The 24,704-nt window shown below is 43.3% G+C and overlaps 1 protein-coding gene across 1 annotated transcript; it reads right to left on the bottom strand.

Moving 5' to 3' along the window:
• Positions 1 to 9,335: 9,335 nt before the first annotated feature.
• Positions 9,336 to 24,513, bottom strand: LOC311148285 (nascent polypeptide-associated complex subunit alpha). Its single transcript, XM_084185198.1, has 8 exons — positions 24,424 to 24,513; positions 22,597 to 22,674; positions 11,737 to 11,816; positions 10,950 to 11,027; positions 10,608 to 10,754; positions 10,255 to 10,383; positions 9,743 to 9,865; positions 9,336 to 9,454 (listed from the first exon to the last, which is right to left on the bottom strand). Exons 2-8 carry the CDS (start codon positions 22,664 to 22,666, stop codon positions 9,440 to 9,442), a joined length of 642 nt encoding a protein of 213 aa, XP_084041324.1. The 5' UTR covers positions 22,667 to 22,674; positions 24,424 to 24,513; the 3' UTR covers positions 9,336 to 9,439.
• Positions 24,514 to 24,704: the final 191 nt, after the last annotated feature.

Below are 24,704 nucleotides of genomic sequence, written 5' to 3' on the forward strand. Positions count from 1 at the left end.
CTGGAGACTCATTAACACTGTACAGGAGTCAGAGCAAATAACTATTCTGTCTGGTTTAGCTTCCTCCACCCACTGCAAGGCCAACAGTATGGCCATCAGCTCCGCCGTATATTTACATTTACATTTTAGTCATTATTAGCAGACGCTCTTATCCAGAGCGACTTACAGTTTAGTGAGTGCATACATTTTTCATACAGCCAGATGATCTGTAATGCGTTTCCTGACTTCACCAGCGGGGTTCAAACAAATTAGTGACTAATCAAAACTAACACACAAGGCCTGAAAACCAGCCCAAATGTATGTTTTCAGCAGCAAGAGAGGAGTTGCCACATTTGCCCAATAAACCCATTTTCCATAACGTTGTCGAGCGAATTAACAAGGAATATTGACGTAATTTGTAATGACGTAAAAATCAAAATTTGGTTTTACATCAAAATAATAATTATTGTGAGCTAACGTGACTAATAAAGGAATCGGAATATGTCGCAAGAGAAAAGATCATTCGCCTCTATTAAACTCGCCAGATAATTTTCCATCAATGGATGTTAACTCGTTTGACTGCTATGATTTAACTCTACCCACATGTACATATTACTTCAACTACCTCAACTAGCTGGTGCCCCCGTACATTGACTCTGCACCTGTACCCCCTTGTATATACAGTGGGGGGAAAAAGTATTTAGTCAGCCACCAATTGTGCAAGTTCTCCCACTTAAAAAGATGAGAGAGGCCTGTAATTTTCATCATAGGTACACGTCAACTATGACAGACAAATTGAGGAAAAAAAATCCAGAAAACCACATTGTAGGATTTTTAATTTATTTATTTGCAAATTATGGTGGAAAATAAGTATTTGGTCACCTACAAACAAGCAAGATTTCTGGCTCTCACAGACCTATAACTTCTTTTTTAAGAGGCTCCTCTGTCCTCCACTCGTTACCTGTATTAATGGCACCTGTTTGAACTTGTTATCAGTATAAAAGACACCTGTCCACAACCTCAAACAGTCACACTCTAAACTCCACTATGGCCAAGACCAAAGAGCTGTCAAAGGACACCAGAAACAAAATTGTAGACCTGCACCAGGCTGGGAAGACTGAATCTGCAATAGGTAAGCAGCTTGGTTTGAAGAAATCAACTGTGGGAGCAATTATTAGGAAATGGAAGACATACAAGACCACTGATAATCTCCCTCGATCTGGGGCTCCACGCAAGATCTCACCCCGTGGGGTCAAAATGATCACAAGAACGGTGAGCAAAAATCCCAGAACCACACGGGGGGACCTAGTGAATGACCTGCAGAGAGCTGGGACCAAAGTAACAAAGCCTACCATCAGTAACACTACGCCGCCAGGGACTCAAATCCTGCAGTGCCAGACGTGTCCCCCTGCTTAAGCCAGTACATGTCCAGGCCCGTCTGAAGTTTGCTAGAGTACATTTGGATGATCCAGAAGAGGATTGGGAGAATGTCATATGGTCAGATGAAACCAAAATATAACTTTTGGATAAAAACTCAACTCGTCGTGTTTGGAGGACAAAGAATGCTGAGTTGCATCCAAAGAACACCATAACTACTGTGAAGCATGGGGGTGGAAACATCATGCTTTGGGGCTGTTTTTCTGCAAAGGGACCAGGACGACTGATCCGTGTAAAGGAAAGAATGAATGGGGCCATGTATCGTGAGATTTTGAGTGAAAACCTCCTTCCATCAGCAAGGGCATTGAAGATGAAACGTGGCTGGGTCTTTCAGCATGACAATGATCCCAAACACACCGCCCGGGCAATGAAGGAGTGGCTTCGTAAGAAGCATTTCAAGGTCCTGGAGTGGCCTAGCCAGTCTCCAGATCTCAACCCCATAGAAAATCTTTGGAGGGAGTTGAAAGTCCATGTTGCCCAGCGACAGCCCCAAAACATCACTGCTCTAGAGGAGATCTGCATGGAGGAATGGGCCAAAATACCAGCAACAGTGTGTGAAAACCTTGTGAAGACTTACAGAAAACGTTTGACCTGTGTCATTGCCAACAAAGGGTATATAACAAAGTATTGAGAAACTTTTGTTATTGACCAAATACTTATTTTCCACCATAATTTGCAAATAAATTCATTAAAAATCCTACAATGGGATTTTCTCGATTTTTTTTTCTCATTTTGTCTGCCATAGTTGACGTGTCCTTATGATGAAAATTACAGGCCTCTCTCATCTTTTTAAGTGGGAGAACATGCACAATTGGTGGCTGACTAAATACTTTTTTTCCCCACTGTATAGCCTCCCTACTGTTATTTTATTTTACTTCTGCTCTTTTTTTCTCAACACTTTTTTGTTGTTGTTTTATTTTACTTTTTTATTAAAAAATAAATGCACTGTTGGTTAAGGGCTGTAAGTAAGCATTTCACTGTGATGTCTGCACCTGTTGTATTCGGCGCATGTGGCCAATAAAATGTGATTTGATTTTAAATCCCTTATGCGCATGTGCATAACTATAGATAAATCCAATTAGAGTTTGAGGGATGAAGTTGGACAGATGATCTCGAAATCTCTGTGCAAGAAACACTTGGACGAATTTTAAAAAACAAATGTTAGGCTATTTTCTGGCAATTGTGCCATTATGTGCCAGATGTTAAGACCGTTATAACAAACCGTTATAAATGGCCTATTTGCGAGATTGACTTGTCATTTCAATGGGCATAGGCTAGGCCTACTGACTAAAATCTGGGGTTATGATTGTAATTCAACTTTTCCATGGTTTGGTTAGCTAGATGCAGGTAGCCTATAGCCCCTGATTGCCTACAGTAGCCTAGGCAAGATGTAAAATGGACGATTTAGCAGCTTGCTTAGTTTAAATTGACAGACATTTATTCAACATGAATAACGAGGCGATTTCGAGGTAAGAAGTGCTTCTGTTGCCCAATAGCCTGCTGGAATAGGCTACTGAGGATGATGGGGCTGTAATTTCAATCACTGAATCATATATTAATAATATGGATATGAACTGAATAGGCATATGCTTGTCAACAAGAGCCAGTGTTTCTTTCAACCTGTATTGATTTACCTTCAATCTAATGCATTTCAACAGCTGATCGGCAATTGCGATAGAACTGTGACCATGATCACAATTGATAATTTAACATTTCATGAACTAAACATGGCCATTAATAATTGCATACGAACACAAGGCTACACAACAATAAACTGAAGTTATAGGCTATTTATTAAAACAGTTTGCCAGCACCAGGTAGGCTACACAAGTGGCACAAATGTATTTGCATTGACTCCAGTGATATCGTCATTTCAACATATTTATTGTATGAAATGGTAGGCTACAGTAGCCTACATAGGCATAGAAATTAATAGGCTACTTAATGGCTAATAGATGTATCCTTCTCCACATTTAATGTCAGTTTCATTGTGGACTTCTCCCCAAAACAGAAGCACGCGAAAGAGTTCCATAACTTCAATTAAAAATGTATGTCCACTCGCGCAGCGCTCGAGACCCAAGGACTGCACGTGTTTCGCTTGATATGGTTTTCCATATGCAAAGTCGACATTAGAATGCAGTTTAAACCACCTCTGAGCGAATTTATCTAATGCGCATAAAGTCGTTTTCCTTTGCTTTGTCGCCTTATTTCTTGACGCACATCAGTTCTAGCACGTTATATGTTTTATGGAAAAAGGGTTGGAAATAAGTGTCTCCATAATTACAAACTAAATAGCCTACCTACAATCGTGGTCAAAAGTTTTGAGAATGACACAAATACTAATTTTCACAAAGTCTGCTGCCTCAATTTTGATGATGGCAATTTGCATATACTCCAGAATGTCATGAAGAGTGATCAGATGAATTGCAAAATCCCTCTTTGCCATGAAAATGAATTTAATCCCAAAAAAACATTTCCACTGCATTTCAGCCCTGCCACAAAAGGACCAGCAGCCATCATGTCAGTGATACCCTCGTTAACATAGGTGAGAGTGTTGATGAGGACAAGGTTGGAGATCACTCTGTCATGCTGATTGAGTAGAATAACAGACTGGAAGCTTTAAAAGGAGGGTGGTGCTTGAAATCATTGTTCTTCCTCTGTTAACCATGGTTACCTGCAAGGAAACGCGTGCTGTCATCATTGCTTTGCACAAAAAGGGCTTCACAGGCAAGGATATTGCTGCTAGTAAGATTGTACCTAAATCAACCATTTATCGGATCATCAAGAACTTCAAGGAGAGAGGTTCAATTGTTGTGAAGAAGGCATCAGGGCGCCCAAGAAAGTCCAGCAAGCGCCAGGACCATCTCCCAAAGTTGATTCAGCTGCGGGATCGGGGCACCACCAGTGCAGAGCTTGCTCAGGAATGGCAGCAGGCAGGTGTGAGTGCATCTGCACACACAGTGAGGCGAAGACTTTTGGAGGATGGCCTGGTGTCAAGAAGGGCAGCAAAGAAGCCACTTCTTTCCAGGAAAAACATCAGGGACAGACTGATATTCTGCAAAAGGTACAGGGATTGGACAGCTGAGGACTGGGGTAAAGTCATTTTCTCTGATGAATCCCCTTTCCGATTGTTTGGGGCATCTGGAAAACACCTTTGTGAGGTGAGCTCTACCATTAGTCCTGTGGAATACCAACAGTAAAGCATCCTGAGACCATTCATGTGTGGGGTTGCTTCTCAGCCAAGGGAGTGGGCTCACTCACAATTTTGCCTAAGAACACAGCCATGAATAAAGAATGGTACCAACACATACTCCGAGAGCAACTTCTCCCAACCATTCAAGAAAAGTTTGGTGACGACCAATGCCTTTTCCAGCATGATGGAGCACCTTGCCATAAGGCAAAAGTGATAACTAAGTGGCTCGGGGAACAAAACATCGACATTTTGGGTCCATGGCCAGGAAACTCCCCAGACCTTAATCCCATTGAGAACTTGTGGTCGATCCTCAAGAGGCGGGTGGACAAACAAAAACCCACAAATTCTGATAAACTCCAAGCATTGATTATGCAAGAATGGGCTGCCATCAGTCAGGATGTGGCCCAGAAGTTAATTGACAGCATGCCAGGGCAGATTGCAGAGGTCTTGAAAAAGAAGGGTCAACACTGCAAATATTGACTCTTTGCATAAACATAATGTAATTGTCAATGAAAGCCTTTGACACTTATGGATTGCTTGTAATAATACTTCAGTATACCATAGTAACATCTGACAAAAATATCTCATAACACTGAAGCAGCGAACTTTGTGAAGACCAATACTTGTGTCATTCTCAAAACTTTTGACCACGACTGTACAACTGGTAAGAAGTTGTCATGGCGTGCGCGCGTGCTTCTGGCTCCTCTCACTCACGTGATTCAGCTGCCTGCAGCAGCACTTAGTCAACACACACCACTCTTGCCCTCCCCACCACTCAATTCAAAGGGCTTTAAAGGGTTTTATTGGCATGGGAAACATATGTTTACATTGCCAAAGCAAGTGAAATAGGTAAAGAAAAGTGAAAAACAACAACTGAACAGTAAACATTACACTCACATAAGCTCCAAAGGAATGGAGACATTTCAAATGTCATATTATGGCTATATAACGATGTGCAAATAGTTAAAGTACAAAAGGGAAAATAAATAAACATGTGTTGTATTTACAATTGTGTTTGTTCTTCACTGGTTGCCCGTTTGTTGTGGCAACAGGTCACAAATATTGCTGCTGTGATGGCACACTGTGGTATTTCACCCAATATATATTTACATTTTAGTCATTTAGCAGACGCTCTTATCCAGAGCGACTTACAGTTAGTGAGTGCATACATTTTTTTTGTTGTCATACTGGCCCCCCGTGGGAATCGAACCCTGGCGTTGCAAACACCATGCTCTACCAACTGAGCTACATCCCTGCCGGCCATTACCTCCCCTACCCTGAACGACGCTGGGCCAATTGTGCGCCGCCCCATGGGTCTCCCGGTGGCGGCCGGCTACGACAGAGCCTGGATTCGAAACAGGATCTCTAGTGGCACAGATATGGGAGTTTATCATTCACCCAATAGATATGGGAGTTTAACAAAATTGGATTTGTTTTCGAATTAATTGTGGGTCTGTGTAATCTCACTCACGCAGCAACAGGCTGCCTCACTGCCTGATAAATCAGCAGCAGCAGGTCACAGTGAATTATATTTCATAAAAATGCCATGGCGGCAGCGGTGTAATTTAGAAGTAGCCTTAAAACCCGCAACCCATACATTTTCACCCGCGATATCGTTTTCAAAATATCCGAATTGGCAACCCTGCTCACAAGCGACAGTTGAGGAAGCGAAACATATCACACCCTAATTTTTTTTTATCGTGTCGGGGCCGCTCTGGTGTATGTATTACCCCCGCCTCGCGGAGGATGATGTCGCATGCATCAAGCAATGGTTGCGTGCTACGTCATCGACTGTGTCATCGATTGACAGATTGCTATAACATGTGGTTAGCTGATACGTAAAATACCTATCCAGGCATAATACGGCATTCAAGTGATAGTCGGAACTAGGAAACTTGGACATTTCAGACATGCTAACTGGTTGTAGTTATACATGTGCCGCGTTCAACAATTCAGCATGTTGGAACATTTTAGTGTTTCCTAGTTCCGACTAGCATATGAACGCTGCATTAGATCTTCAGCAACGACTGGGCAGAACCGTGAGCTCACGGAAACGCATGCTCACGCGAGAGGACACGCCCACTTACAGACATAAGAATACTCTATTCCTAGCCATTATCATTAGGGTGTATGGAGAAACACCCTGTATCAATAGTTAACATACCTACTCTTTGAAACACTGGGTTGATGCCTGGTGTATTATCATAGGATCAGTCAGCTATTCCAGGATACCAAATTCATTATAAGAAATCCCGCTATGACCTCCGACGAACCATCAAACAGGCAAAGAGTCAATACAGGTCTAAGATTGAATCATACTACACTGGCTCTGACGCTCGTCGGATGTGGCAGGGCTTGAAAACTATTACAGACTACAAAGGGAAGCACAGCCGCGAGCTGCCCAGTGACACAAGCCTACCAGACGAGCTAAACCACTTCTATGCTCGCTTCGAGGCAAGCAACACTGAAGCATGCACGAGAGCACCAGCTGTTCCGGACGACTATGTGATCACGCTCTCCGTAGCCGATGTGAGTAAGACTTTTAAGCAGGTCAACATTCACAAGGCCGCAGGGCCAGACGGATTACCAGGACGTGTACTCCGAGCATGTGCTGACCAACTGGCAAGTGTCTTCACTGACATTTTCAACATGTCCCTGACTGAGTCTGTAATACCAACATGTTTCAAGCAGACCACCATAGTCCCCGTGCCCAAGAACTCTAAGATAACCTGCCTAAATGACTACCGACCCGTAGCACTGACGTCTGTAGCCATGAAGTGCTTTGAAAGACTGGTCATGGCTCACATCAACAGCATAATCCCAGAAACCCTAGACCCACTCCAATTTGCATACCGCCCCAACAGATCCACAGATGATGCAATCTCTATCACACTCCACACTGCCCTTTCCCACCTGGACAAGAGGAACACCTACGTGAGAATGCTATTCATTGACTACAGCTCAGCATTCAACACCATAGTGCCCTCTAAGCTCATCACTAAGCTAAGGATCCTGGGACTAAACACCTCCCTCTGCAACTGGATCCTGGACTTCCTGACGGGCCGCCCCCAGGTGGTAAGGGTAGGTAACAACACATCTGCCACACTGATCCTCAACACGGGGGCCCCTCAGGGGTGCGTGCTCAGTCCCCTCCTGTACTCTCTGTTCACCCATGACTGCATGGCCAGGCACGACTCCAACACCATCATTAAGTTTGCCGACGACACAACAGTGGTAGGCCTGATCACCGACAACGATGAGACAGCCTATAGGGAGGAGGTCAGAGATCTGGCCGTGTGGTGCCAGGACAACAACCTCTCCCTCAACGTGACCAAGACAAAGGAGATGATTGTGGACTACAGGAAAAAAAAGAGGACTGAGCACGCCCCCATTCTCATCGACGGGGCTGTAGTGGAACAGGTTGAGAGCTTCAAGTTCCTTGGTGTCCACATCACCAACGAACTATCATGGTCCAAACACACCAAGACAGTCGTGAAGAGGGCACGACAAAGCCTATTCCCCCTCAGGAGACTAAAAAGATTTGGCATGGGTCCTCAGATCCTCAAAAAATTCTACAGCTGCACCATCGAGAGCATCCTGACTGGTTGCATCACCGCCTGGTATGGCAACTGCTTGGCCTCTGACCGCAAGGCACTACAGAGGGTAGTGCGTACGGCCCAGTACATCACTGGGGCAAAGCTCCCTGCCATCCAGGACCTCTATACCAGGCGGTGTCAGAGGAAGGCCCTCAAAATTGTCAAAGACTCCAGCCACCCTAGTCATAGACTGTTCTCTCTGCTACCGCACGGCAAGCGGTACCGGAGTGCCAAGTCTAGGTCCAAAAGACTTCTCAACAGCTTCTACCCCCAAGCCATAAGACTCCTGAACAGCTAATCATGGCTACCCGGACTATTTGCACTGCCCCCCCACCCCATCCTTTTTACGCTGCTGCTACTCTGTTAAGTATTTATGCATAGTCACTTTAACTCTACCCACATGTACATATTACCTCAACTACCTCAACTAGCCGGTGCCCCCGCACATTGACTATGCAACGGTACCCCCCTGTATATATAGCCTCCCTACTGTCACTTTATTTTACTGTATATATAGCCTCCCTACTGTCACTTTATTTTACTTCTGCTCTTTTTTTCTCAACACTTTTTTGTTGTTGTTTTATTCTTACTTTTTTGTTTAAAATAAATGCACTGTTGGTTAAGGGCTGTAAGTAAGCATTTCACTGTAATGTCTGCACCTGTTGTATTCGGCGCATGTGACCAATAAAATTTGATTTGATTTGATTTGATTACATTCTAATGCTAATGTCACCAAAATATCACACTACAATTTACATTCCCATTACCTACCTTCCACACCTTTCCTGAGTGCATGACACAGCTTCCTTGTTTCATCAGTAACTCAGAGGGGCAGTTTACACTTGATGTCTTCCGATTAGTCATAGCAGCAGAGATTTCCAGCACCAGCTCATTAAACTCAAACCTTCAGACTTAAATCTGTGGTACACTCCTGTGTGTAAAATGTAGATTGAACTAGAGCAATGATAACATTTATCCAGTCTTACAATATTATTTCACCCGAGGGACTGAGCAGAGTTTACACCTATAAGGACTCAACTGTATTCAATATCCCTGTTCAGACAAATCCCTTGGAGACGTGTCAGATGCATAATTTCACAAAACGAAGGTCAATACAGAGGGAAACCGCATTCAATTTACCAAGCCACAACTTTATTTCCATCTTTGGTATAAATTGTACCAACGATAGTAGATTAAATCAGCAACCTTTCAGAACTCCTTCGACTTCAGCAGCCTACATCGTCAATTCCTGTGAAAATAAGAATACAATGTGTTGATGCATGTACAAACTAAGCCCCATCATAGTTAACACTGCTTTTCTCTTCTCAGGACAGAAAGGTTGGCTTCAGTAGACTCAGAAGAACGAAAGTCACTGTATCAATCATCACTGAAGAGAAAGGATTTCCTGCTGGTAGATCCCATGGGAACTTGGACACAGGTCACAATTCAAATCCACAAATATTTGGAGTGAAGGGACCTTGTGCCAGATAATATTTTGTCTGGTGACAAGGGGAATTGTGTGGTAAAAAAGACTTACCATAATAGCATTGACAATATCGTTGTTGTTGTTTTTCAGGGCGCGTACAGCCTTCGCTCGCGACACGTTGGCTTGTGACATCACAAGTTCAATGTCCTTCACCTCGACCCCGGTCTCGTCAACCTATGCATCGAGACAAAGCATTAGTACATATACATTTGACAGTCAACTCGCAATGCAATTCACTGACATCTCCAGGGGAATTGGGCTTTTGGATCGGGCCCATAAATTACCCCATTGTGCATGGGAGACTACTATGATCAAACTACATGCAAATTATTTGTGGCAAACAAGAGCTATACAATCTAATGGACAACAAAACATATGGTGCCTGGTTTTTGATCATGTACAAACTAAGCCCCATCATAGTTAACACTGCTTTTCTCTTCTCAGGACAGAAAGGTTGGCTTCAGTAGACTCAGAAGAACGAAAGTCACTGTATCAATCATCACTGAAAATAAATTAACTCCTGTCGATTGTATGGTCACTTTTTCACCCCTCAAGGCCCTCACCTCTTCCTCTTCGCTCTCCTCCTGTACAGTGGGCGTCTGTGTGTTTTCCTGGATGTTCGACACAGCTTCTCCCTGTACCTTGAACTTCTCTGCCGCTGCCAACTGGGCTTGCTGTGAGAGATCCTCGATCTGAGAAACGGACAGAGATATCAGTGCTGCATCCTTTGGCAAGAACACCAACACCTTGGTCGAAGGACATTACACTGCATATTTGACTGATAACCAGAAATCGCATACTACAAGGGTATCTTGAAAGAGCAGTCTAGACTAGATGGAACAATGCCTATAGCATTTTAGATTTGAAAGGGGATCAGAAAATAAAATTCAAAAACGGTATCCTGGATCTATCTTACCTTAGCCTCACCAAAGACAATGTAAGTGTCTGATGCAGGGCTCTTGTAGACATCTGGTTTGGTGATGACGAACAGGATGTTCTTAGACTTGCGAATGGTAACCCTGGTGACCCCAGTCACCTGCCTGAGACCCAGCTTAGACATTGCCTGAAGAAAAGCAAACAATCATGGGTTATGTTTTATTTTGACTGGAACCGTCCTCCTTTAACTATCCATTGTTTATACTATACAATGGATAGTTAAAAGGTGGCATAGTAATTGAAATTATTCAACGTATTCTTTTAAGATGGGAATGTCTAATGAAAATTTGATAAAGTCCAGATAGTTTTTGAAGCTAGTTACCTTTCGTGCCTTCTTTTCACTACGGCTCTGTTTGGCTTTGCTAACGGGTTCCTCATCTATTTCTGCAGCAGCTGCAAGCTGTGGAAAAAATACATTTATCCCCCTTTAAATGGCAGTCAAGGTTTGAGAGTGAGACCAACAATTCCACCCATATGTAAGACAATGGTATGAATGGTGAAAATAAAACAAATGAAAGTATCCCTTTGGCCTTTTCTCTTCTCAGGACAGAAAGGTTGGCTTCAGTAGACTCAGAAGAACGAAAGTCACTGTATCAATCATCACCGAAGAGTCAAGGATCTATTATTCTTAAATAGATACTCAGGGGTTCTAATCATGTTGTGAGTGCAGTGCAGGTGTTTACTCAGTCCCTCCAGGATGTTGCTGAGATTTCTTAGTGATATTTGCGGGCCAAAATGCTAGATTTTGCTGCGGCAGTTCTGACATTTTACATGGCAATATGCAATTATTGTCCACTGTCGCGAAAATGCGCTGATGAGGGAAAAAGATTGTTGACGTCTGGTTTGATTTTACCTTATGATGGAAATGTGCAGTGATTGGTTGAAATTGCGAGCCCTCTTTTTGTACTGCGGTGAAGGGTCATTTTTATGCGATAATATTGCGACGATTTGACTCTTTATGCGGAAATAGTGTGGGAAATTGTTGATTTTGCTAAATAAAATTGCGATCGCAGAATCCTGGAGGGACTGTTTACTGTATCACACCCATGTAATATATAAGCAGTTAATCCTATCCGTGCCCTACCAGACACCTGTTCAGGCAGTCTTACCTGTGCTTGCTGTGTCTGTGCGGAGTCCTGTTCCTCCAGATCTGGTACCGACTCGTCGCTGTCCGATTCAGTGCCAGACCCTGTAAGCACCCCACAGAGAAACAAGCATTAGTCACATTATACAGGCTGTCACAGGCAGATGCCTGAGCAGCAGGTAACCAGTTCTCCTACAGTAGCGCCTGTGTAAGACCGGAGAATTGTAATTGCATGGGTAATTTAACTGAGCAAAGTCTGTTTAAGGCACCGAGACCAATACAAATTGAGACGTTGAATGAGCACAACATTTGTTGGTGGTAAGTGAATCTAACCTATTAATTTGAGGCACTGAAAGAATAAAAATGGTTATATGTGGATGAGGTTAAAGAAAAGTCAGTGTACAAATTAACAGACCTGCTTATAAATAAATGTTAAAGAATCTTATGGTAAAATGTTGCCCTAGTCATACAGATTTAAAAATGGATCATAATGACATTGACGACCCCCCCCCATGATATCAATTAACTGTATAATTGACGGGAAAAACATCCAAAAACCAATTATATAATAGTAGGGAATTTGAGAACATTTACATAATTTGAACCTTTAACATGCATCTTGATGGGAGGCAAAACATGCCAACTGGAACCTTTTGGTTTGAAAGTACACATTTAAAGGGGCAATCAGCAGTTGCGACATCAATTTGACTTATAAATGAATAATATGTACCCATTGATTCTTGAAGAACATAACTTATAAATGCTTCATGAGCTTAGTTCAACTGTCCTAGCCCATCGGAACCCAAAATAAGCTTTTTTACTCCAATGTTTGTAAAGAAAGAAAATGTAAACAAACACTATATAGCCTCAAAACATGGTTAAATCTGTAATTTTGATATCATGGACGGTCAAATCCTTGTATCCGTAGCCCCGTCTATGAATTTGAGAGTGATTACATTTCTCCAGCCCCATCCCTCAGCTTTTAACCGAACCAGGGGTGGGGAGGCCGCTTACCGTTTCTACTGCTGATTACCGCTTTAAATTATCATCTAAAATAACAAAATGGCACTCGTGGGAGCACTGATTCACCAATCTATCAATAGCTCCAATAACTACATTAATCTTTGAAACAGGCCAGTTTGGAGGTTACATTTGAAGCAAATCTAATACACAGACTACTACAATCTCTACTTTATCTCAAACCTGAAGAAGAGGGAAGAGACACTTGAGCAAGCCAGTGAATGGGCCACAGAACTCAACATTGGCAGGCAAACAGAGGGGACACAGGAGACAGAGAGAAAGGAAGAAGAAATACCCTCATTCTTGGTCACAGGCTCCGGTTTGGTTGGGGTTTTAGCAGGGGTAGGGGCAGGTTTTGAAACAGGTGGTGGTACAATGGCTACTTCAGCAGGCTTAGGGGAAGCTACAACGGGCTCAACTGGCACAGGCTTAAAGGGAGCTGGTGCTGCTACAACGGGCTCAGCTGGGGCAGGTTTAAAGGGAGCTGGTGCTGCTACAACGGGCTCAGTTGGGGCAGGTTTAGTCGGAGCTGGTGCAGCTACAACGGGCTTAACTGGAGCTGGTTTAGCTGGTGCAGCTACAACGGGTTTAGCTGGTGCAGCTACAACAGGCTTAACTGGAGCTGGTTTAGATGGAGCTGGTGCAGCTACAACGGGCTTAACTGGAGCTGGTTTAGCTGGTGCAGCTACAACAGGCTTAACTGGAGCTGGTTTAGATGGAGCTGGTGCAGCTACAACGGGCTTAACTGGAGCTGGTTTAGCTGGTGCAGCTACAACGGGCTTAACTGGAGCTGGTTTAGGGGGAGCAGCTACAACGGGCTTAACTGGAGCTGGTTTAGCTGGAGCAGCTACAACGGGCTCAACTGGAGCTGGTTTAGCTGGAGCAGCTACAACGGGCTTAACTGGAGCTGGTTTAGCTGGAGCAGCTACAACGGGCTCAACTGGAGCTGGTTTAGCTGGAGCAGCTACAACGGGCTTAACTGGAGCTGGTTTAGCTGGAGCAGCTACAACGGGCTCAACTGGAGCTGGTTTAGCTGGAGCAGCTACAACGGGCTTAACTGGAGCTGGTTTAGCTGGAGCAGCTACAACGGGCTCAACTGGAGCTGGTTTAGCTGGAGCAGCTACAACGGGCTTAACTGGAGCTGGTTTAGCTGGAGCAGCTACAACGGGCTCAACTGGAGCTGGTTTAGGGGGAGCAGCTACAACGGGCTTAACTGGAGCTGGTTTAGGGGGAGCAGCTACAACGGGCTTAACTGGAGCTGGTTTAGGGGGAGCTGGAGAAGCAACTGGGGCAGGCTTAGGAGCCTCTACTACTGTAGGGGGTGAGAAGACTGGCATCTTTACTGGCTCCTCTGGTGGAATGAGAGGTGGAAGGTCATCATCCTCCAGAGCAGGCTTAGCTGGTGCAGGGGCTGCCTTGGCCATGGGCATTTCAGGGGCAGCTTTAGAGGGGCTAGAGGCAACAGCATCAGCAAATGACATAGGGGCTGATGCAGCAGGCTTTGAGGTCACTTTGAAGGCCACAGGGGATGCCACAGGCTTGGGAGTGATGGGTGAGGCAGGTGCAGGCTCTGCAGCAACAGGTGCTGGCATGGCCACTACTGGTGCAGGAGCAGCTTTAGGCTCAATAGGCACAGGTTTGGCCTCTGTGGGGGCAGGAGCCTCAGCTGGGGCTGGCAGGTCAGCAGCAGGCTTGAAAGCCTCTTTCTTAGCCTTTCCTTGTTTGCCAGCCTTTACAACCTTTGGGACGGCACGGTTACCCTGGCTGGGAGCTCCAGGGGCCCCAGGTGAGGTAGCTAAGGAGGAGGGCTTTGGGGAGGTTGGAGAAGCAGAGGAGGCAGACATCGAGGACTTTTTTCTTCTGCCAGGGACAGCCTTAGGGGCAGAGCCACCCTTGGCCTCTTTGCCTTTGGGCTTGGCAGGGCCAGAAGCAGCCTGGGGTTCCAGGGAGGTAGCCACACTTGCAGGGCCAGAGAGTGCGGCTGAATGAAACAAATATGTTTGTTTAATATTTGGAAGGAAGTCAAAGCCTGAACCATGCGGGTTAAAAGATCAGAACACACAAGGCAATGTTACCTAAAAACTCCAGGGTTAGGAAAATGAACACCACACCAACCTTATTTCCGAAATGGAAGGATTTGTTGCAGGGCAGCAAACTCAATGCACACTACAATTCAAGTATTCAGGCAAAACCACAACTGACAACCTAAAGTTAAAAACACAAACATCTACTTGGTCCAAGCACAGACCCACACATGACATTTTCTACAGCGTTACTGCAATTTTATAACCAGAGATTCAAATTGAGGACCCACTCAGTGCAGAGGAAAGTGTGGCAAATGCATTGGCAAAGCGTGGCACTATTTACACTAAAATAAATTTGTGACAGTGGAATGACAGGTCAAATTCTAAGGAACTGTAGCGGTTATAAACAATGCTATGCATTGTTTGACCTAAGCTCCCTAATGGGTTCACACTTAGACAAATTCATCCCACTAACATCCATTACCTGAAATTGTTAAATCGACTGAACGAGATCGTAACCAATGACATAAATTTATTTATTTTTTTCCAGTGATGAGGTGTGATATTGTTCATTTTGAAGGTAAAATGACAAATTATGGTTTACGACCAAGTTTAAAAGTTGGGCTATAGTATAGATACAAATAAAAGCAATCGTTATTTAATTGAAACATGACCAATTTCATATATTAAATTAAAACAATCCACAACGGATTAAATGTGGCTAGCGAGTAGTAAAAAGGTGTACTGCAATGAACAAAAAGCCATAATTGGAACAAGGACCCCTCCCTACCCACCCTCATTGGATACAAATACCAGTGTTAAAAACAGATACTGCAGTTAGAGCACATCAACACAGTTGGATTGGTGCATTCTTCCTGATAAACACCAATAAGCCCAGAGAAGGAAGAGAGATGGAAATAGACTAGTCAAAGGACAGTCAACATCTGATGACAAGAGGAAAAAGTTGCTGGAAGTCAGTTCTTTACATTAAGTGCCTAAATGGACTGGCCTGTTTCAAGGTGAAACACTGAGTTTAAACAGTGACGCAAGAGAAAATTGAGAGCCAATGATAATCATGATAATAACAAGCCCTAAAAGAAAATGTAATTGAAAATCTCTTCATATTTCTCAACATAAGCCCCTTTTCATCAAGCATAATATAATAAATAAAAAATGTGGCAAAACATAACATTTGAAAAGGCAAATCTAGGCCCAGCATTGGTGCAGAAGTTTGCAAGTATAAGAGAGACAAAATGTCTGAAAAGGGGAAGCTGCTGTAAGAGGGGGAAAAAGCAGCTTTAACTGTGCACACAAAATGACCCACCTGACAGGAGACGGGTGGAGATGGTCGGGACCGCACGATTTGACATCACCTTCGTCTGGACGGCCTCAGAGCAGGCCGCAATTGGTTCTTTCTCAACAGGAGTTTCGTTTAATATGGCGGTGTCAATGGTCATATCAGCAGACAGTGGTTCAGGTTCTGTGGCCCCAGTGTCCAAGCTGGCCACTTCAGTGCATAGTACGGCATCATCAGGAGCTGGATCCAAACTCACAGTCTTAAAGTCTTCAGTGATCGTCTCGACTGCAGGCTCAGGGGGGACTTCTGGAGTTACACGTGCCATCCCATCAATTGTGTCTACGATTGGCTCTTTAGCAGCAGGTGCTGGTTCTTGGACCGGAGTCTCTTCAGCCACTGCCACGGGTTCTTCAGCCACTGCCACGGGTTCTTCAGCCACTGCCACGGGTTCAGCAGCCACTGCCACGGGTTCAGCAGCCACTGCCACGGGTTCAGCAGCCACTGCCACGGGTTCAGCAGCCACTGCCACGGGTTCAGCAGCCACAGCATCTTCAGTGGCTGCCACGGTAGCCTCTGTAACGTCAGCTGAATCTTGAATGATGACCTCTTCTGGTGCTTGGGTGACCTGTTGTTCAGCAATTGCTATACGTTCTTCAACAACGGTTGCTCTAACTTCAGGTGTTGCTCCTACGCCATTAAGTTGTCCACTAGATGCATCTCCTGAAGCCATTTCTGACACTGGTTGGGATTCGATCTCTGGAAGAACAGTGGAGGCTTCTAGAGGCACAGGACTCTCCTTGGTCACGTCAGACACAGCCATCTCAGGGGGAGCAGAGGAACTCAACACCCCTGGAGCTGATAGGAAGGAAAGGAGGAGCGGAAGGAGCAGCAAGGGGTAGTCACAGCAAGTGTGAGGAGCGGTTGATAAGCTTACAATAACGTTTTTTTTAAGCATATGATCAAAATGAGTTAACCCCTCGTTTAAGAAAGTCTAGCTACAATAATGGTACTTTCCTATACAAGATACTTTTACCAACATGAGGAAGTTGGAGTCCAAATGTTTTGATTATATGACACAAAATATTAAGAGGAAACAATTGAATGAGTACATTTTTAGAAATGGGGTTGTGATCTACATCTACACAAAAGTATGTGGACACCCCTTCAAATTAGTGAATTCGGCTATTTCAGCCACACCCGTTGCTGACAGGTGTATAAAATCAAGCACACAGCCATACAATCTCCATAGACAAATTTCTGCCCTGCTAGAGCTGCCCGGTCAACTGTAAGTGCTGTTATTGTGAAGTGGAAACGTCGAAGAGCAACAACGGCTCAGCCGCAAAGTGGTACGCCACACAAGCTCACAGAACGGGACCGCCAAGGGCTGAAGCCTGTAGCGCGTAAAAATCATCTGTCCTCGGTTGCAACACTCCGCTCCAAACTGCCTCTGGAAGCAACGTCAGCATAAGAACCGTTCGTCGGGAATGAGTTTCCATGGCCGAGCATCCGCATACAAGCCTAAGATCACCATGCGAAATGCCAAGCTTCGGCTGAGGTGGTGTAAAGCTCGCCACCATTGGACTCTGGAGCAGTGGAAATGCGTTCTCTGGAGTGATGAATCACGCTTCACCATCTGGCCGTCCGACAGACAAATCTGGGTTTGGCGGATGCCAGGAGAACGCTACCTGCCAATGCATAGTGCCAAGTTTGGTGGCGGAGGAATAATGGTCTGGGCATTTTTTTTATGGTTTGGGCTAGGCCCCTTAGTTCCAGTGAAGGGAAATCTTAACGCTACAGCATACAATGACATTCTACACAATTGTGTTTCCAACTTTGTGGCAACAGTTTGGGGAAGGCCCTTTCCTGTTTCAGCATGACAATGCCCCCGTGCACAAAGCTAGGTCCATACAGAAATAGATTGTCGAGATCGGTGTGGAAGAACTTGACTGGCCTGCACAGAGCCCTGACCTCAACCCCATCGAACGCCTTTGGAATGAATCGCCCAACATCAGTGCTCGACCTCACTTATGGCTGAATGGAAGCAAGTCCCCGCAGCAATGTTCCAACATCTAGTGGAAATCCTTCCCAGAAGAGTGCTGGCTGTTCTAGGAGCAAAGCGGGGACCAACTCCATATTAATGCCCATTGATTTTGGGATGAGATGTTCGACTAGCAGGTGTCCACATACTTTTGGTCATGTAGTGTATCAATTCAGTTGAACCAAGGTGTTTGCGAGGTTGTTCAAAGATGCAGACATCAGCTTTCCGTTTGTTATAAGTGATCCAAGAATGGGTGAATGTTGTGTGTACCACAAAACCAAACTTGTGCCCATGTCCCAGTTACCATGCAGTGCCTAAATGCACAAAAGTGTAGTTGGAAAAACCTTAAGACCGAAAGCGGGTGGAAACCCCCGAAGAGTAGCATTCAATACATCTACAAACCCTAATGACGTATAATATTTCTCAGTGAAAAGAGTCTTACGACAGAGACAATTATGCACACTGAACCACTATTGAAAACTTTTGAATTAGTCAATTTAGATTTAATAGGTTGCTATTCTGTTTGATATGAGGCAATTTGATAACCTTATCTGAATTACAGTCAAATAACTAGAATTGAAAGGCAAAATCTAAACATTTTCTCATCCATTTCATGCAATTTAACCAAAATCCCCAAGACCATTTTCAACACTTTTCTGGAACAACGCAGTCTTCCTTGCTGAACAAAAACAATTTACCGCTTTTTCAACAGTCTAACATTAACAGTCATTCCTAAAGTCTTCCCCTGTGGTCATAGCTAACAGTTCTCATTTATCAGCCGACACCTATGGTGTTTCCACTAGCAACACTAAGTAATTACCTGCAAACCTATGTGGGCTTGCTCCATAAATCCTGTACTGTAGTGTCTCAGCAACTTCATTAACAGGCACCTGTGATACTGAACATCCAGGAACTTCTCCAATCAATATCGGTAGTCTTCACTTGTTCAGCACATGCACCTTCTTCGGCTGCACATGCACCATCTTCATGACCAGTGGTCTTCAAAAGCAATATGTGGCCTTCACCAGCTCCAACTCGTAGTCTCTTCAGGAAACATGGATATTCATCTGCTTATAACAACCTTCGTGGTTTTCAACACTTCACTCTTCTGGTACAGGGCTTGGTAGTAAGGAAATCCTTAAGTGTCACTAATTATCTCCACTTGCATATTGACGCATCTTTGGTTATACTAATCAGAATTGTGTTTGTTGCAGCATGAAAATGAATGAGAGAATGCTTTAAGAAAATCATCAATACCAATTCCATTCAAAACCAATGTTTCTTAAATTACTTGAAAATAAAGCTCCATAAGCTGCTTCACAGAAGCAGGTTACTTTTGCCATCAAACATTTAGTCAAATCAATGCCATAAAAAGGCCTGCAATCGTTATCATTACCATCAAATTAAAGAAAATGCTGGAATTTGAGATAAAATACATAAACAGAAAATAACCAACAGATACTTAACATGGTCAATGAGAATGTAGGTGTGAATATTTAAAAAAATAAAGCTGGTATAAAAACAAAATATATATTTTCCAGAAGCAAAAGGAATTCTTACTGCTGTATGTCAGTGCCACTCTTTTATGCCAAGGTTGCTAATAAAATTGTATAATGTATACTGAACAAAAATATAAAACGCAACATGTAAAGTGCTGGTCCTATGTTTCATGAACTGAAATGAAAGATCCCAGAAATGTTCCATATGCACAAAAGGCTTATTTTGCTCAAATTGTGTGCAAAAATTAGTTTATACCTGTTAGTGAGCATTTCTCCTTTGCCAAGATAATCCATCCACCTGACAGGTGTGGAGTATCAAGAAGCTGATTAACCAGCATGATCATTACACAGGTGCACCTTGTGCTGGGGACAATCAAAGGCCACTAAAATGCCCTCCCAGGCCCACCCATGGCTGGACCCATGCCCAGTCATGTGAAATCCATAGATTAGGGCCTAATTAATTGATTTCAATTTACTGATTTCCTTATATGAACTGTAACTCAGTAAAATGGTTGAAATTGTTCAGTTTATATTTTTCTTCAGTATAATTCATGCGTGCAAGATGTTTCTTTAAATTGTTCCATGCGCAAGGCGACTACATCAATACCCATGCATTAGAAAGTGTTTCACAACCCAGTTGTCGATGCAGTAACATTCAACACAGGCGGTTGTCAGTGGGTTTCAGTAAATAAGGGGTCCTGGATAACCCATTTGAGCTGCAGTGAAATTCAAGACAACCACCATTAAAAAAAGCCATCTCAAGTCCCTAAAATTGTTCCCACACCCTTATTTCAACATTAATGCAAAGTGAGTCGATGACTGGCCTTGCCAAACATATTCCTAGAGGGCTACTCACTTCAAAGTAAAAAATACATAAATAAATAAAAAAGTTTCTACTTAGGAAGTTGTGGATTGAGTCAGAGTAGCCCCCCAGGATTATAATCTACAGGCCATGGTTTATACAGGGAGGTCAAAAAGTATTAGGACAGTGTTTTGGCCCTGTACAGTGGGGGAAAAAAGTATTTAGTCAGCCACGAATTGTGCAAGTTCTCCCACTTAAAAAGATGAGAGGCCTGTAATTTTCATCATAGGTACACGTCAACTATGACAGACAAAATGAGGAAAAAAAATCCAGAAAATCACATTGTATAGATTTTTAATGAATTTATTTGCAAATTATGGTGGAAAATAAGTATTTGGACAATAACAAAAGTTTCTCAATACTTTGTTATATACCCTTTGTTGGCAATGACACAGGTCAAACGTTTTCTGTAAGTCTTCACAAGGTTTTCACACACTGTTGCTGGTATTTTGGCCCATTCCTCCATGCAGATCTCCTCTAGAGCAGTGATGTTTTGGGGCTGTCGCTGGGCAACACGGACTTCCAACTCCCTCCAAAGATTTTCTATGGGGTTGAGATCTGGAGACTGGCTAGGCCACTCCAGGACCTTGAAATGCTTCTTACGAAGCCACTCCTTCGTTGCCCGGGCGGTGTGTTTGGGATCACTGTCATGCTGAAAGACCCAGCCACGTTTCATCTTCAATGCCCTTGCTGATGGAAGGAGGTTTTCACTCAAAATCTCACGATACATGGCCCCATTCATTCTTTCCTTTACACGGATCAGTCGTCCTGGTCCCTTTGCAGAAAAACAGCCCCAAAGCATGATGTTTCCACCCCCATGCTTCACAGTAGGTATGGTGTTCTTTGGATGCAACTCAGCATTCTTTGTCCTCCAAACACGACGAGTTGAGTTTTTAACAAAAAGTTCTATTTTGGTTTCATCTGACCATATGACATTCTCCCAATCCTCTTATGGATCATCCAAATGCACTCTAGCAAACTTCAGATGGGCCTGGACATGTACTGGCTTAAGCAGGGGGACAAGTCTGGCACTGCAGGATTTGAGTCCCTGGCGGCGTAGTGTGTTACTGATGGTAGGCTTTGTTACTTTGGTCCCAGCTCTCTGCAGGTCATTCACTAGGTCCCCCCGTGTGGGACAGAGGAGCCTCTTAAAGAAGAAGTTACAGGTCTGTGAGAGCCAGAAATTTTGCTTGTTTGTAGGTGACCAAATACTTATTTTCCACCATAATTTGCAAATAAATTCATTAAAAATCCTACAATGTGATTTTCTGGATTTTTTCCCCTCATTTTGTCTGTCATAGTTGACGTGTAACTATGATGAAAATTACAGGCCTCTCTCATCTTTTTAAGTGGGAGAACTTGCACAATTGGTGGCTGACTAAATACTTTTTTCCCCCCCACTGTAGTCAAGGCCTTTGGATTTTAAAAAGTTCAGACTGTCAGCTTTAATTTGACGGTATTTTCATCCATATTGGTTGAACTGTTTAGAAATTACAGCAGTGCGCCTCTGCTAAATGAATACAGGGGAAACACTTATTGGTTGCTAGGAATATGGGACCAAATATTTTTGTTCCCTAAAATGGGGAACATAATTTCTAAACGGTTCAACAGGTATGGATGAAAATACCCTAAAATTTAAGCTAACAGTCTGCACTCAGTCATTGTATCATTTCAAAGTGCTGGAGTACAGAGCCAAAACAAAACATTTGTCACTGTCCAAATACTTTTGGACCTCACTGTATATGATCTCTCAGCTGATCAGCCCACCCTCCCCCTTAAAAGAAACCTGACAACACATCTCCCTATATATGCTGAGAATATGTGTAAAGCTGGACTCAGCAGGTGAACCAGGGAAAACAGCTCCAAGTGAATGTCTCCAAGTGAATGTCACCAAAAGTGTCATTCTACAGCAGTGTCCCCTGCTTGACAACTGATGAGTGCTACCTTTCCCGAAGGAGTACAATTAATATAGAGCTCTCAAGTAACAGCCACAACTCCACTGGGGGAATATTACTTCAGGTCACTACGTCCAACAAGCACTGCTGCTGTTGAATTTGCTACTGCAGTGTTTGAGTTCCAGGACCCCATTAGCCCTGCAGTTTAGTATCTTAGCATGCAAGTGTGATATAATAATGCTATACAAACCAGTCTCAACTTGTGGCTGCTGCATCTCCTGCTCAGTGACCGGGACCGTCTCTGTGGCTTCACCAGGCATGCTTGTGTCTGAAATCAGAACTCAAGGAATGACTCACCAGGAATAACTGACATGGCATGAATAAATACAGACAACTTACTAGATACTTTTACATGTCTCACATTGACTAGGTAAATGCATAGAGAGCAATGACTAAAAAGTGTAGTAGTAGGAACTGGATTCAATGATACATTAACATGCATAGTAGTAATTCGATATTAAACTGGTTATGGCAGTAAACAGATTATGCAATAGTCATGTAAACACCTTACTCTGCTTATCTTAAAATCGGCATAAGGTCCAAATCGAAGTATACACCGATTAAAGCATCTGGTTTTCTGAGCAATCTTTCAAATTATTTGGACATGTAAACACCTTAAATCGGCATTCCCAGTGGTGTATTTGATCTGTGTATGTGCTAGCACCAGCTGAGCGAGACTCCCTCTTTAGTGCTGAGTGAAGTGAGTTCAGAACAACTGAATGAATGCGTAGTAGAAGTAGTTTTCGCAAACTTTAGATTTCCGAACTCAATCAAATCTGCTTCCCAAAAATAACAATGTTCTCTGTGGTTAAATAAATATAAATAAAAAGTTCGCTGTGGTAGGACGTTTTTTTGATTGGCGATTTTCTGCATTTATCAGTGTCATGAGGTAGCCCGATTTCAGATGTGTCCATGTAAACAGAATTATTAGGTGAATCGTTCTTCTTGCAAAGCATGTATACGTTTTGAATCGAACTATTATATTAATCTGACTATCCACAATAACCGCATTATTGTGTGCATGTAACCGTACTCAATGTCTCAGAGAGATCCTAAATTGCACACTTCGAGTCCTCTTTCCTCGCCTCCATCTCAAAACGATTTGAAGGAGGTCAGAGGGGAGGGACCTCTGGCGCTCGCATCCAATGGGTTTTGAGAAAGAGGTCGCGAGAAGTATGACATTGAGATTCTCCCACTGCGTTCAAATTTCAATAATTCCCAGCTAAATACAAACTACTAGTATAGCAGATTATACTCACTGTGACCGACTGATACTGTCAAATATTGGCTACGTACTTACTGACAGTGAGTGAGGTAACTGGATAGTGGTTAGCCAATAAGCCATTTTAATTTAGAACTCAAACGTTAACTTCTGCGTGTTTCACGTGTTGCTAATGTAATGACACATTCCCTAGTTAGCAAGCTAACTAGCCACTTTAAAGGGATTAACGTTATCTAGCTAATGTTAAGGCACGCTGCAAATCAGAAGATAAATGGACGAAAACAACGCTGTTTAATATAACGTCACAGCAATAATCGTAGAGACCCAACTTTTATAGTCTACAAAGAAAACCGTAACAGATTAGGTAGTTAGCTAGCGGTACTCTCACTTTCGAACAAGCTTTGCTTGAATCTAGCTAACATTAGCTGGACGTGTGCTGTAAAAGATATTTTCATAGGTTGGCTCACTGACAACTTCCACTGAACACTACACAAGTTGCACCACACGTAACATTTCAAATTCGTCCTCAGTGTTCTCAACTGGCGTGTCAGATGAAAGAAACCAAGCCTGTACCAGTTAGCAACAACGTTAGCAAATGTGGGCAGTCATGTTCCCCCATTTTGTACCAGAGATCGACAACATAAGTGAATATTTATGTGTACAGATAATGATATGGATAAAATATCCACATAAGGTGTATGACAAACCTCTCATGTACTATCAGAGCCCTGTTTTAAATAATTTAAAGGACGATAAATGGTTAGATGAGGTTGGATTAGCGGCAGAGACACTCACCGAGTTTGGATTCTATATCCAAGATGGTTGTAAGAGAGATTCTATGACCTCCCGTCTCCCGATATCACATTTTGCACTAACGTCTTCCGGGTCGTTCGTGTTCCCAAGTGGTGGTTTTACAACAAACAAAAAAACGAATACATCTCTGGTGTATCCTTGCATACGTTTTTCTTCTGTTATATAAATAGCTACTTGTCTATGTATTTTCAACCCCATTATTGGAAAAGTGAAGATCCTATGGTGGGAAATGTTAACCCTACCTGCCAGCATATCAAAAGTTA

This window comes from Coregonus lavaretus (genome assembly GCF_964263955.1).
Source record: "Coregonus lavaretus genome assembly, chromosome: 20".
Classification (NCBI taxonomy): Eukaryota; Metazoa; Chordata; class Actinopteri; order Salmoniformes; family Salmonidae; genus Coregonus; species Coregonus lavaretus.